General features: G+C 34.8%; 1 protein-coding gene across 3 annotated transcripts; it reads right to left on the bottom strand.

Moving 5' to 3' along the window:
- Positions 1-5,899: 5,899 nt before the first annotated feature.
- CIPK3 (CBL-interacting protein kinase 3) lies at positions 5,900-12,954 on the bottom strand. 3 transcript variants are annotated; one of them, XM_088492824.1, is made up of 17 exons: positions 12,503-12,705; positions 11,906-12,034; positions 11,707-11,799; positions 11,189-11,422; positions 10,925-10,987; positions 10,214-10,285; positions 9,826-9,933; positions 9,628-9,708; positions 8,814-8,867; positions 8,586-8,711; positions 8,408-8,497; positions 7,818-7,940; positions 7,617-7,727; positions 7,321-7,434; positions 7,171-7,227; positions 6,875-6,949; positions 5,900-6,312 (listed from the first exon to the last, which is right to left on the bottom strand). In XM_088492824.1, the coding sequence occupies exons 4-17, from the start codon at positions 11,357-11,359 to the stop codon at positions 6,232-6,234; spliced, it is 1,326 nt and encodes a 441-aa protein (XP_088348950.1). In that variant the 5' UTR covers positions 11,360-11,422; positions 11,707-11,799; positions 11,906-12,034; positions 12,503-12,705; the 3' UTR covers positions 5,900-6,231. The 3 variants fall into 3 exon arrangements, with proteins under 3 accessions (XP_088348950.1, XP_016166067.1, XP_016166068.1); XM_016310581.3 differs by lacking the exon at positions 11,906-12,034 and having other exon boundaries at positions 12,503-12,954; XM_016310582.3 differs by lacking the exons at positions 11,707-11,799; positions 11,906-12,034 and having other exon boundaries at positions 12,503-12,881.
- Between the last annotated feature and the right edge of the window lie 306 nt (positions 12,955-13,260).

Below are 13,260 nucleotides of genomic sequence, written 5' to 3'. Positions count from 1 at the left end.
ACCAAAATTTAGAAACAAGCCTGGACCACTTAAGAAAAAAAGAAGAAAAGATGCAGATGAGGAGCTAAGTGGGAGTAAGAAGTTGAAGACAAAGATGAAAAGAATATATAAAAAAGGTTGATGTTGTTGTTGTGGCGAAGCATAACACACCAGAATGAACTGTCCAAAGAGAGCTGCTGCCGAAGAGGCTGCTGCAGCACCACCCACTGCTGCTAATGGTGGTGAAGGTCAGGCCAACTTTGCTGCCCCTGTCCCAGAAGCCCCAACCGAAATCAATCTTGACCAAAGTCAACCACCCTTGAAAGCACCTGATGACTCTCAACAGGTTCACGAGCTTATATGATCATAAATTTATCATACTCACATCCTAACCTAGTTTACTATGTTACATTTTTTGGCTGATAGGTTCTACCCTCACCTGTTAGGCCGCCAAAGGTCCCTCTAAAAAGAAAGTTAGCCAAGCATTGTGAAAAACCACCTTCAGGAAGTAGCAATCCACCAGTAACCACCCTACCTGCTGCTACCCCACCAGGAAGTAGTCATACAGCAAGGAATCCCCCACCTAACCCTATGCAAGGTGCAACACAGGAAACTGCTACAAGGCTTGCAAATTTCATGAAGTTTGTGCCCAACCCTGGATTCAAGGCACCCAGACACAAAAAATGAAGATTAGGATGATTATGTTTAGGGAAAGCAGGCTGTTTTTTTGTATCTATTTTGCTGATGTTATTTACAATGCCTAAAACATTGTCCCAGTGTTGGAGATTTTAGTATTTGAATTTTATCAGGTCAATATGTCAACAACTTTGATATACTTGGTGTTTTGGCTCTATAATGCCTTTTTTGAATCAAACATTACCAATATGAATTATGAATTATGACTTTATTGAATTGAGTTTTCTCAGCCTTTTGTTTATATATTATCCTCTGTTACAGACTTAAGAGTAGTTCAAATCCTGTCCATTTCTATTTCATTGAAAAGAAGTCCAGGAACAGAAGTATGCATATAATCAAACACTTTAATTTCTATTTCTTTCAAACAAAAGGATAGGAACAAGTACATGAACAAGGAATGCATATAACATGCATGTCATTTGTTTTTTTCTAGATACAGTTGACCCTGCTGTCTATCCAGCTTTAATACAAGAACACCAATTACAATCAGCAGCATGAACACAAACATCAAAATTCTCCCCATTTTTAGAACCCTAATTTTAGCTTCTAATTTACCAAATTTCCAAGCCATCTTCATCTTCCATTCTTCATCATCAACTGAATGTCTTGTTCTATCATCACATGGCATGACATCTTCCAAAACTTTATCAACCCACAAAAATAATCCACACTATTTCTTACCCACAGTCTGCAAATCAAAGAAAATTCAATCAGAAAAATTTATATCCATAAATACAGCAATCAACAATAATAATACTTACATTGTAGTTTAGGCAACCCAGGAACGGTCTCCCTGGATTAGAATCCGTCCCTGACCACCGCAGCACCGGTCTCGACCCGCAGGCACACTATTCTGGCAAACGAGCTTCTCTATTTCTTTTCATTCTCCTCATGATGCTTCCAAATGATCGTGGGTTGTTCCAGCTCCCAGCTACATTACTCGTGCTAGCCATAACCATCGGGCTTCAGAGAGAGAGAAGAGAAGAACACAGCACCGACGAGAAGAGAGCAGAGTGAACAATGTGGCCTTCAAATTTGGGGATTAGGGTTTTAACTTCACCTGAGGGACCAAATTGAGTCGGAAGAGTTTACTCTGCCACATCAGCTAGTCGTTGTGAGTCCCACGTGTCACCAACGCTGCCAGCTAAGCTTTCCAGTTGCGCCAGGTGTCCAGAAATTACCGGAAGGACAACTTTGAGTCCCGGAGTGCAAGGTCGGGGATGACTCTGAGGAACTTTTAAGTTCAGGGACTACTATGAGGCTCGAGTGCAACTTCAGGGACTACATTGAGGCTTATTTCGATATATTTTCAACATGACATACATTGATATTTATTTGATACGCGTATCTTCTGCATCCAACCGTATCTTAATAAAAAATAAAAAAAATATTTTCGAACACGTTTTGGACACACCTAAAACTATCACATGTCAGCATGTCCAATCTTATTTTTAACATGTATTCTTAAAATGAGTTTAAAAATAGCATATATTATTAATTATTAAAACAAAATATACTTTAAATACTTTATATAATTAAAAAAATATTAAAAATTAATTTATATTTTTTATCAATAAAATACTAAACTATCATTTCAATTTATCTAAAAAATACTTTATATTTATATATATGTCGTATCTCTATGTCTTATAAAAATCATTACTAGAAAACTAGTTATTACAGACGGATATTTCCGACGGATTTTATCCCACGGAAATACAGACAGAATTTCAGAGGGATTTTTTGTCAGAAAACAAAAAAAATGAATTAGCATAAATTACAGACGGAAAAGAGAATCCGTCTATAATTAAATAAACAAAATACTGCATTTTATTAAATTATTACAGACGGAAAATCCGCCTGTAATTTAAAATTTTCTGTCGGAAATATTGAGTTAACCCTAAACTTATCCCTGTTCTCTCGATCCATTTACACTCCACCCATATCAAATGAGCTTGTTCCTCTCTCCGTCACTGAGTTGCTTCTTCTCTCCGTCGCACCATCTTCTTTCGCCGCTGTCACCGCCACTGGCGTCACAGATCTCTCTCCGTCGTCCCTTGCGTCGCACGAGCTCCCACCGCTGCCGCATCCAACCCTAACCCCAGAGCTTTGTCGCGTCTCCAACCCTAATCCCAGAACTTCGTCGCGCTTCCAATCCCTGCTTCGCCGCTCCCTCCATCGACACTCCCTCCGTCTCAAAGCCTCCGTCGTGCTCACTCTCTCGTAAGCCTTCAAACGTCGCTCTTTCCTCCATGGCTGAAACCCGTAACGCTCTGTTTTTCCTCCTGCGTCGCCGGTCTCTGTCTCCTCCTGCGTGTGGCTGTACTGAAGCTCCATGGGAAAGATATACAACGGATTCCATGGGTGAAGCTTAAGCACAGCTACGGAAGTACCGCGAGACTCGATTGAAGCAGTACAAGAACTACGAGAACCTCTCGTTCTCGTGAGGATCTCGACAAGGTGAACACCTCAGCTGATTCACGCTTTCACTTCTGATTCAGATGAAATTATGAATACTAATTCTAATTCGTTTCTAAACTCCCTGTTTATTTATTTATTTGGCAAGAGTGTTTGGAAGTGCAGAAGGAGAAGGCCTTCTGTATTGGCACCACTTGGGGTAATGATCACCACATGTTTGATACAATGACTGTGATGTCTTTTACCTTCATTTTTATCCCTTTGTTCTACGATACATTACATTACAAGAATGTGTTTTGTTTTTCTTCACTGACTCACTTTTGTTGTTTGGGTTCAGGAGCCAGGACCTATTGAATCCAACATGAGTAGCTTTTTCAAAAATCAGCTGCTGCTGCTTCAATCTAAGCAGCCTTTAGAGCAAGATCATTCTGTCAAAGACAACTAGCCAAGAATAGCAATGATATTTCTGAAGATGCACTTGACCAAGTTGCTGATTCTTTGAACAAGGTTCAGAAGATGGGTCATTTTGAGGATTATCTACATTCTACAGCTTTAAAGATTCAAAAGAGATACCGCGGATGGAAGGGAAGAAAAGATTTTTCGAGAATATGCAACCGCATTGTAAAAGTTCAGGTACTTGTGCACACAGAATGTATTTTACTAGCAGCAAGGTCATGCTTGTCTCGTAGGTGATTTTTTTTTTTTTTTTTTGAGTTTTACAATTCTTTCCTTTCCTTTCTCGATAGTATATGCTTCTTTATATATAACCCTCAAATTGTTGTGATGGCTGTAGCTTTTCTTTAAATGTAACATACTGTTATTTCATTTAGTATGGCATTTCCTTGATTTGCCTTGCAGAGTCAATTCCTACTGCCTCTGTCCTTGTGTCCTTGCAGAGTCAATGCTAGAGTTTCTTTGAACTTGAAGTGTAAAAAACTACAAGTTGGATCTTGTTTGAAATCCAAACTCAACCCTACTCACCTGGTATGTCACTACTTGTTTTCGTTCAATTTCTTTTCCCAAGGGTTTCTTTCTTGCCTCATTCATTCCACGCTGCATTTTTTCTAAGTAAAACTCTGGTTTTTTCATTTGCTTTTTTTAACCACTAACAGCCACTCCTTTGATTCTGTTTATCTATACTGGATATGTTTCCTGGGAAACTATTAATTTTGGCATTCTTTTATTTTCTTACACTTTTTGTATTTCTGTTTCAGGAAGTAGTTGATACATCTGGAGGGTAAAAAAAACTTACCTTACTTTGAATTTTTTGCTATTAAATCGTTTTGTTGATGAAAAGCTAATAAAATTCCTAGTTTCTGCCTTTATCTTGCATTTTATTACCCAAAATGTTATTTGATATCTCTGTTTTTTATTGCAGGTTCTTCGTGAACTTCTTGAGTTCAAAAGTGATCGTGCTCCAATACCTGTAGGGAAGGTTGAACCTGCTTTAGCTATTGTGCATCGGTTCTGCACTGGTGGGATGTCTCTTGGAGCTATTTCAAGAGAAACTCATGAAGCAATTGCAATTGCAATTAACAGATTAGGTGGAATATATGTAAAATTATGTAAAATTTAGTATGGTTGAACAATATACTGAGGATTATAGTTGATAATACACTTTGTTTACGTTTTGAATTATATTGACTTGTTTGTTTATAATAATTTTCTTTTAATTTTATAATACGATGAATTTGTTTATTTTTTGTAATATTATAAATATTCGAATACATCTAATTTGTATTAAATTTATATTTATTTTGTATGAAAACAAGTTTATTTTGTAATTGAAAAAATAAAAAAAAATTCTATTTTAGCTTACTGACGAATTTACAGACGAATTTTCTGTTTGTAATCAGAGTGTGAGATGATTTTTCAAGGTTCAAATTACAGACGAAAAATCTGTCGAAAAATTTGTCTGTAATTTACAGACGAAAAATCCGTCGGAAAATTCGTCTGAAATTACCGACGAAAAATCCGTCAGAAAGTTCGTCGGCTTCAGGAAATGGATGGAGAATTTACAGAAGGAAAATCCGTCGGTAACTGGTAAAAATCCGTCGGTAAATAATTTCCGTCGAGCCTTTTACAGAGGGACAAAATCCGTCGGTAACCAAAAATCCGTCTATAATATAGACCAAATCTGTCTGTAAATTTATCTGTATTAAGTCATTTTCTAGTTGTGAATTTTAAATTCGCGTGTCTGTATATCCCGTGTCCGTATTAGTATCCATGCATCATAGATTCATATACATCTGCTAGTGTGTTTGTCAAATGATCACTTCATTCCTCGATTTGACAAATTTATTTAGAAAAGTTTATTTAAATAGAAGAATGAAGTGAATTTTATAGAGTTTGAATAATCGAAAGCAAAATCATGAGGGTTTCAAACATCCTAAATCAAAAGCAAAATCAACAAATTATCCTAAATCAGTGCTCGTTACAAATTTGTAATCTTCAATTTTTAATAATAGCTATAGGGTACATTATCATGTTACAATGTTACCTACAACGATTTAGTAGCTTAAATTGTTAATGGATTATACATGATAAAATATATTTTAGAAAACAAAATTATACACCACACTCTTCTCTAATGACCATTATATATAATAAATATAATAGATATTATTTAAAAACTTGTAATTATTTATTAGTAAAAATAATTCCTTTTCTCTTTTTCCTCTCTCAATACCATACAACACCCCAAACCACGACACCTTCACAGGCCCGGCCACAAGCATGAGTTAAAGGATAAGTGACGAGGAAGATTAGATATATTTCATATATATATATATACACAATCTACCAATTTTCTTATATAATTTTTGTTTTTTTTTTTTTTTTTGTTCAATGAACATATATAGCTCAAGCTCTAGGTGGATACATTCTTACATAAAAACTGTGCATGCATGCTTTCCAACAATAATAGCATGGAAACGCAACAGTAACATGTATGTGATGTGAGTACATTTGTCCAAAACAAACCTAACAAGAAAGAAAAGAAGCTATGCCGGTGGGGCAAGCAAAATAACAAATCAAGAAATTGCTAAATATGGTGGAAGCTACAGAAGAAGAGATCATTATCATAGCTAGACATCAATTAAATTACACTTAGATTTCATAATTGACATCACTATCACTTCACTTGGCTTCTTTCTTTTGCATATCCTCTTCTGTTTTCCAAACCACGTCGTCCAAGCATGTTGACAGGTTTTTATAGAACTGCACAATGGTGAAAAAGAGTATCAGTTTCTTTTCGCACTTTTTGGTATATTCTTACTTTAGTGAGTAAATAAAAAGTTTAATTACTCGGTTAGTTCTTATAGTTTTATCAAATTTGTAATTAGGTCTTTATACTTTTTTCCCCCTCCAATTGAAGACATCTATAATTAAGAGTTTAATTAGATCTTTGATCATATGTTTTTTAGGAGAAATATTATGTTAATTTTAATATTTTTGACATGAAAATGACATAATTACAAAATTAGAAACAGTGTAGAAATCCACTTAAAAAGAAAAAAATATATATAAAGATCTAATTGCAAATTTGGTAAAACTATAAAGACTAACAGAATAATTAAACCTAAATAGAATTGTAAGTTTGTAACATGGTGAAAAGGAGGCCGAGTTTCTTCTATCTATAATCTATCACGGTCACTTTTTGGTATATTCTTGGTTTAGTCTGTATGAAAAGATTAAGCGACCGATAAAAGGGAATGGAGGAAGTAATGTAAGAAATGATTATGTAAATTTATTAAGTGAAAAGGGGAAGAATGAAGGATACCTTATGAAACTCCAATGTATCACCCTTTGCTTTCCGTACCTCAACCATGTGAAGAGAAGGTGCCACTTGGAATATCTGTTTTACAATTATGAGCACTTTTTAACACAATATATCTTAACAAAAATTGTGATCTTATCATATTCACCATACCAAGACATAGGCAAGAACTATTAGATGATTTGATATGTTTAACTGAATTGTCATCTAACAGTTCTCAACTATAATCTACACATAAAAACATATTCATCTGAGTAGTCAAAATAAATTGAGGATCATGTACTTGTACTATACTATACCTCTGTGGCAACATTAAGGTTTCCCTTCCTTCCAGCTTTAACATTTTCAAGCCTCATCTGAAGGTGATAATGGTGTGTTAATTTCAAAAATTACCATTAAATAAGAGGAGCTAGAGCATGAATACAGTATGTTGCACAACTATGGCTTACCTTGTAATTTTTCTTTTGCACATCAAAGCCAAGAGGTTTTGCAGCTTCTTCAATCTTGTTTATTATCTCATCAGCTGGTGATTTTGATGTGAATCTTGTTTCTCTTTTAAATCCCTGCAATCACTGACATCAGAATAAAGCAAACACAGGACTACTCTAATGGAATGAGCATACTAAGTAACTTCAACATTATATATCTCATCTCGAGTAATCGATATATCCTCCTAATCATCTTCCTAATAATCCTCTTAATTCCTAAACAAGGTAATCAAGTAATCATGCAAAGTAGTCTCTACCTGCTCTATATCAAACAAGTTTTCTAGGTTCAACCCTTTGGACATGGAGATTAACTCGAATGCATTCATGGGTGTTGGTTGTTCTTCCTTCTTCTCAGTTACATGGTGTTCCTGAAAAAGGTAAAATCCTCTATGAGACAAAATACATTCCAGAACATACACAAAAGCAATCACAAAAGCATCTCTAGTTCATCAACATACTTCACAATCTTTGAAGACAGCTTCGACATCATCGAGGTTGGTTTCCCCTTTCTCCTCGAAAACTGGAGGCTTATAATCTTTCTTAAACCATTCATCCTCCAAAATCTCAGCAACAGTGATACGCTGCAATACAGATAGGGCAACTTAGGTGTGCAGACATAATTTAACAAGTACTGATACATAAACAGACATGTAAGATTAATCATTAGCTCCTATTCTTTTCCTTTCACCGGTCGTTTCTGCAGAGCAGGGATTAGATAAATGTGTTCTAGAAAGTTCATAAAGAAGGGCGGCCTAGTGCACGAGGCTCCCACCTGGAAGGATAGATGTATGCAGCCTTACTCCGGGTCAGAAGGTAGCAATCTTACCGTGCGGCATGCGCCAAGGCTCACCCTTTTAAAAGGTACATTAGCATGTCTTAAATAATCATTATATCAAGCTGATGAAGATTAGTTACAAGTGATCATTGGAAACAACCAAGGCAGAATAGCAGGTTAAAACTTTCACAAGTAAAATGAGTTCCAATTTGAGAACAGAAGTGAAATTTCACACATATAGAAGCAGTCATAAAGTAAAATGCTGATCCTTACAGTCTCAGGATTAGGATCCAAGATTCGAGTGATCAATTTTCTTGCACTGAAAGAAAGCCATGGCGGGCAAGTAAACTCAGCTGCCGAGATCTGTCGATCAAGAAATGAAGGTAATAAGGAGGAGGGGGATAAAAGTAGAAACGAACATAATTGTGAAATACAGTTAAAAAGTGCTCACTTTTTTATACAGGTTCATTAGATTTGGGTCATCAAAAGGCAAGTAACCTGCAACCAGCACAAAGAGAATCACACCACACGACCACAAGTCCGCGGTTGCCCCATCATAGCCTCTATCTTCAAGGACCTATGCAAGACAAACATATAGTTATAAGGATTATTCTGATGCATGAAATTCAGCATATCTTTCGCAATAAACTAACTATCATGACATGACATTTCTCTGTACCTCTGGAGCAACATAGTTTGGTGTTCCGCATGTAGTGTGAAGAAGTCCATCATCCTGCCATAACAAACATTTTTAAAGATATAGGTTTACATTACAAGAATATGTTCAAAATAGATAGTTACATCATCAAATTATTGATTTTCACGGCTATATATTCCTTACTAATTGAAGTGTAGCCTTTTTAGTTACCAATGTGAATAATCCAGTTTTTGTATTCATGTACTTGTATAGGGTTAGTGTAATTTTATGAACAATATAGCAGAATTTTTCTGAGTTTACAATTCTTTATATTCCTAAAGCTTAAATCTAGTATGGGAATAGCTTCCTGAGTCTGACTCAAAAAGAAAAATTTATACCATGTCTTAGGTCCTAAGTAGTTATACCTAGAGTGAAGCACAGCCGAGCCTAGACCAAAAAATTGTCAACTTCGGTATCCTTTAAACATCCATAAAGCTACACAAATCAAATTCTATGACTGAGTCATTTATCTAATCATCTGTCAGAATCACTAGATCCGAATTACAACAGCAAACAACATTGGCAAGAACTAAATCCGAAATTATTGACCATTATATGATTATATCCACTAGAAGAAAACGGTCAGTACAGAATCACACTCGTATAATTTAAATATTATTAGTACATTTTCCTTCAACATATTAAAAAGAATAAAAATAAAAAACCAAAAATATAAAAACAATGTTTCTACATGATAATAATTGTATCAGCTAATTCACCTAACAAAAGCAAGATCAATGTAATGAATAAAGATAAACAACAAAGTAAAATTCAGAAGGCGATTAATCATTCTTACCCTGACTTGTTGGGAGAGTGCACTCAACCCAAAATCAGAAACTTTAAGGTTTCCAAGAGTATCCAATAGCAGATTTTCAGGCTGCAGGAAGAAGTTAAAAAATATATACAAAAATTATATGTCAGAGTTACTTTCTTATAATATCAAGCTCAATTAAACTGTTTTCTATGTCCCTCAAGTGTGGCTAAAGGGCCTTACCTTCAGGTCTCTGTGGAAGACACCCCTGCTATGGCAATAATCAACAGCATTTATAAGCTGCTGGAAATATCTTCGTGCTTCGTTTTCACTCATTCGTCCATGGTTTACCTTCACAGCAATAGATTCCATTAGAACGTATATAAATATGGAACTTAGGTGCTAAGATCCAAAGGAATCCTGTCTGAAACAATGCCGATAAAACAATGCTCATTGAAGGAAAGAAAGAGTATCATAACTTGGACTAAGTCCAGTATCATAAGCACTACAGCATTGATGAACCACAAATATGATCCAAAAAGTTGCCATGTTTTACTTTTCTCAAAAAGTTCTTGAACCAATTGAAAATGAAATGAAGCCTTTGATAGGCAAGAATAATTTATTTACTCACAATTTTGTCAAAGAGCTCTCCCCCAGTCACAAACTCCAAAACAATATATATTTTTGTTTTACTTCCCATGACCTGCAAACAAAAAAGTTTCACAATGTTAGAGGGGATTGGACTCCTGACATAAAGGGTTATGCAGTCTTAATGCTCTCAAACACAATATGAAAGTTGGAAGAGAAGACAAAAATGGTGGGGAAGAACAATATTTAAGGATACATAGATGGACTCATTTTTTCAGCCTTCCATTGAACAATATAAAAAAGTACAAGTAAAGAAGTACTTTGAATAATGAGATATTTTTATTCATTCCATCTCAATTAGTCTTGGATAGAAAGCAGCAGCATCAGAATTATTTAAGTGTAGTCTATGCATGTAATGATATGATCCAACATTTTTTAAAACTTCAAGTGAACAAGTATATAGTTCATTTTTATAGAGAATCTCCAAAAGCTCCCTATGGCATTAAATAATTTGCCAAGATACTTTGAGAATCTTAAAGTATAATAAGAAAAGTTTGATTTCAATGCACTGACGCTAAAAATAATCGTCAAATCAAGCGCTGCCATGCATGCAAAAGTAGTTTCCTTTTGAGATAGTAGATGCGGAAATTAACCACTTTGGCTCGCATGGAAGCACCTGATGTCAGTGCATTTTAGAAAATTCTAGACTTAAAGAGAAGACAAGATCATTCTCATGTATGTTTCTGAGAGAGACCTCGTATAGTCGAACAACATTGGGATGCTGGATTAACTTCATTGTAGCTATCTCGCGCCTGATCTGCAAAAACACATTACAAACATCTAAGAGACTTAACCTCATTAATGTGAGGGTCTAAAGCAAGCTTTTCCTACAAAGTCTATAACCTTTTTCACCAAAAATTTTGTTCATGAAAAGGTAGACATTGTAAGAAATATGCAGGGTAAATGTAAGAGAACAGGCCAACTTATTCAACAAAGTGAATGATTCTCCAAACAATACCTGTTCAGCCATCTTGTGCTTGAGAACTTTTTCCTTGTCAAGAATCTTGAGAGCCACAGGATCACCAGTCTCCGAGTTCCTTGCAAATTTCACCTTTGCAAAAGTTCCCTCTCCAATGGTCCTCCCAACCTCATATTTACCGATACGACGCTTAATCTTAGGCTGACTCATCCTCTATGCCCCCTTGAAACTTTTGTGATGAATGGAACTTCAGCTCACTTACAAGGAACCTACCTGAAATGCATATCAAAATTCAGTTCCTAACTCAAAAGTAAACTCAATGTTATGTGTATTGAGGACATGTTACTATTGCTTGTGATCTTAACCAATATTTACAAAGCCAAAGATGCAAATTATCAAAGGCATGCATGGTGCAAGGACTGCAACATTCCTAGAGATCTAATTGAGACCAGAAATGCAGCACAGCAGAAATATTCTTCTTAAACTTACTCATTGATGCTTGATTTTAAGTTACACATATTGAGAAAAACAGAGAAATTGTTAGGATAAGAAATAACCTCAAAGTTTGTCTTCCGGCAAATGATAAACCTACAACCAGAATTCAGCTTGAATATGGAAAACCCCCTCTTGGCAACTACTAACTTTGCAGTCTAGATTTGTAAGAAAACCATTAATATCCCCAAAAGAAGAGAATCAAAATTGAAGAACCTCAATTAGAAGGGGAGGGAAAAAAATGCAAAATTGATCATAAATTACCACAGATATCAGCTTTCCAGCACCATATAGAACCAAAAAAGTTCTCCAAAAAGGACTTCGGTTCAGCAAGGAAAACAAATCAGTTGGAGAAAAAGGGCACTTATATGAACTTAGGACCCCACCTCCCACCTAAAAAGCAAGACACTTTAAATCACAAAGATCCAGAGCTTTTCAACAGAAAAAAAACAACTCAGTTCTTAATTTCAGCTCAAAGTGAACTAATTTCAGCTCTAAACTGGGAAACCAAAAAAAAAATCCCCAGAAATTCACCCTGAAATTAATTAAAGGAAGGTAGGAACTTTTCAGCAATTTTGGAAAATTGAACTGAAAAACCCTTCAAGGAAGTATTAAATGGCCAAAAGGGGTGCTGATAACAGAAAAAAACAAAGCAAACCCAGATCAAAACCACAAAATTCAAGTGCCACACAAGCTGCACATGGCAGCATGCTATATATATATACACAAGAGCCTGACGCTCATAAAATAGATGGATAGACATGAAAGAGAGAAGAAAGAGAATTAAAAAATTCAGAAAAAGTTGACAGACAGAATAATACAAGGTAGTTAAAAGTTGAGAGAGAGAGAGAGAGGATATACTTCAATCTATGCAGATAAGAATATCTGAATTATTGTGCAGTGTGAAAAAGGATGAAGACCAAGCTTGGTAGCTTAATTGATTACTGTTTTTGAGTTTTGTTTGGCTTTTGATTATGTCCAAAGGGTGTATTTGTGTTTGTGTGTGTGTAAGAGATTTATGAAATGGTTTTTCTGAGGCAAACTATCAAACAACTGGTATGCAACCAGACAAAATCTAAGCAAATTGCAATTTTTAGATACTACCTAATGCTGCAGTTTACTCTCATCTACAGTTATCTATTTGCATTAAAACATATGTCTTTTGCACCACTAATCATTCCCAGAAGATTGATCAAAATGATGTGATAGATTATTAACTGCATAATTAAATTTATCATGCAGTTATACACATCAGATGATAATTTAGTCTTTATTTTCGAAAGAATAACTTCAAAGAATTGCCTAATAATAATAAGATAGTAAAAATTTATGTATAGTTATCTGTATATAAAATTGATAATTGATAATTGTTAGATTATAATTTAATTAAATATATCAAATTATCTAACAGTTTTCAATCATCAAATTCATATAAAGACAACTACAATTAAATTTTTATCTAATAAAAGAACTATTTACGTAAAAAATAAAAATAATAATTAAAAATTATAAAATAATTGAATATATTTGACTAAATTATTTTAACATAATATTAACTATTATTTTTTATATGAAAAATATCTGTGTGTGAGTGTTTGTTTGGACGCTATTATTTTGAT

This window comes from Arachis ipaensis, chromosome B7, assembly GCF_059453495.1.
Source record: "Arachis ipaensis isolate K30076 ecotype BB chromosome B7, ASM5945349v1, whole genome shotgun sequence".
Lineage (NCBI taxonomy): Eukaryota > Viridiplantae > Streptophyta > Magnoliopsida > Fabales > Fabaceae > Arachis > Arachis ipaensis.
The sequence above is the reverse complement of the archived record's forward strand: the minus strand, read 5'-3'. Positions and strand labels throughout refer to the sequence as shown.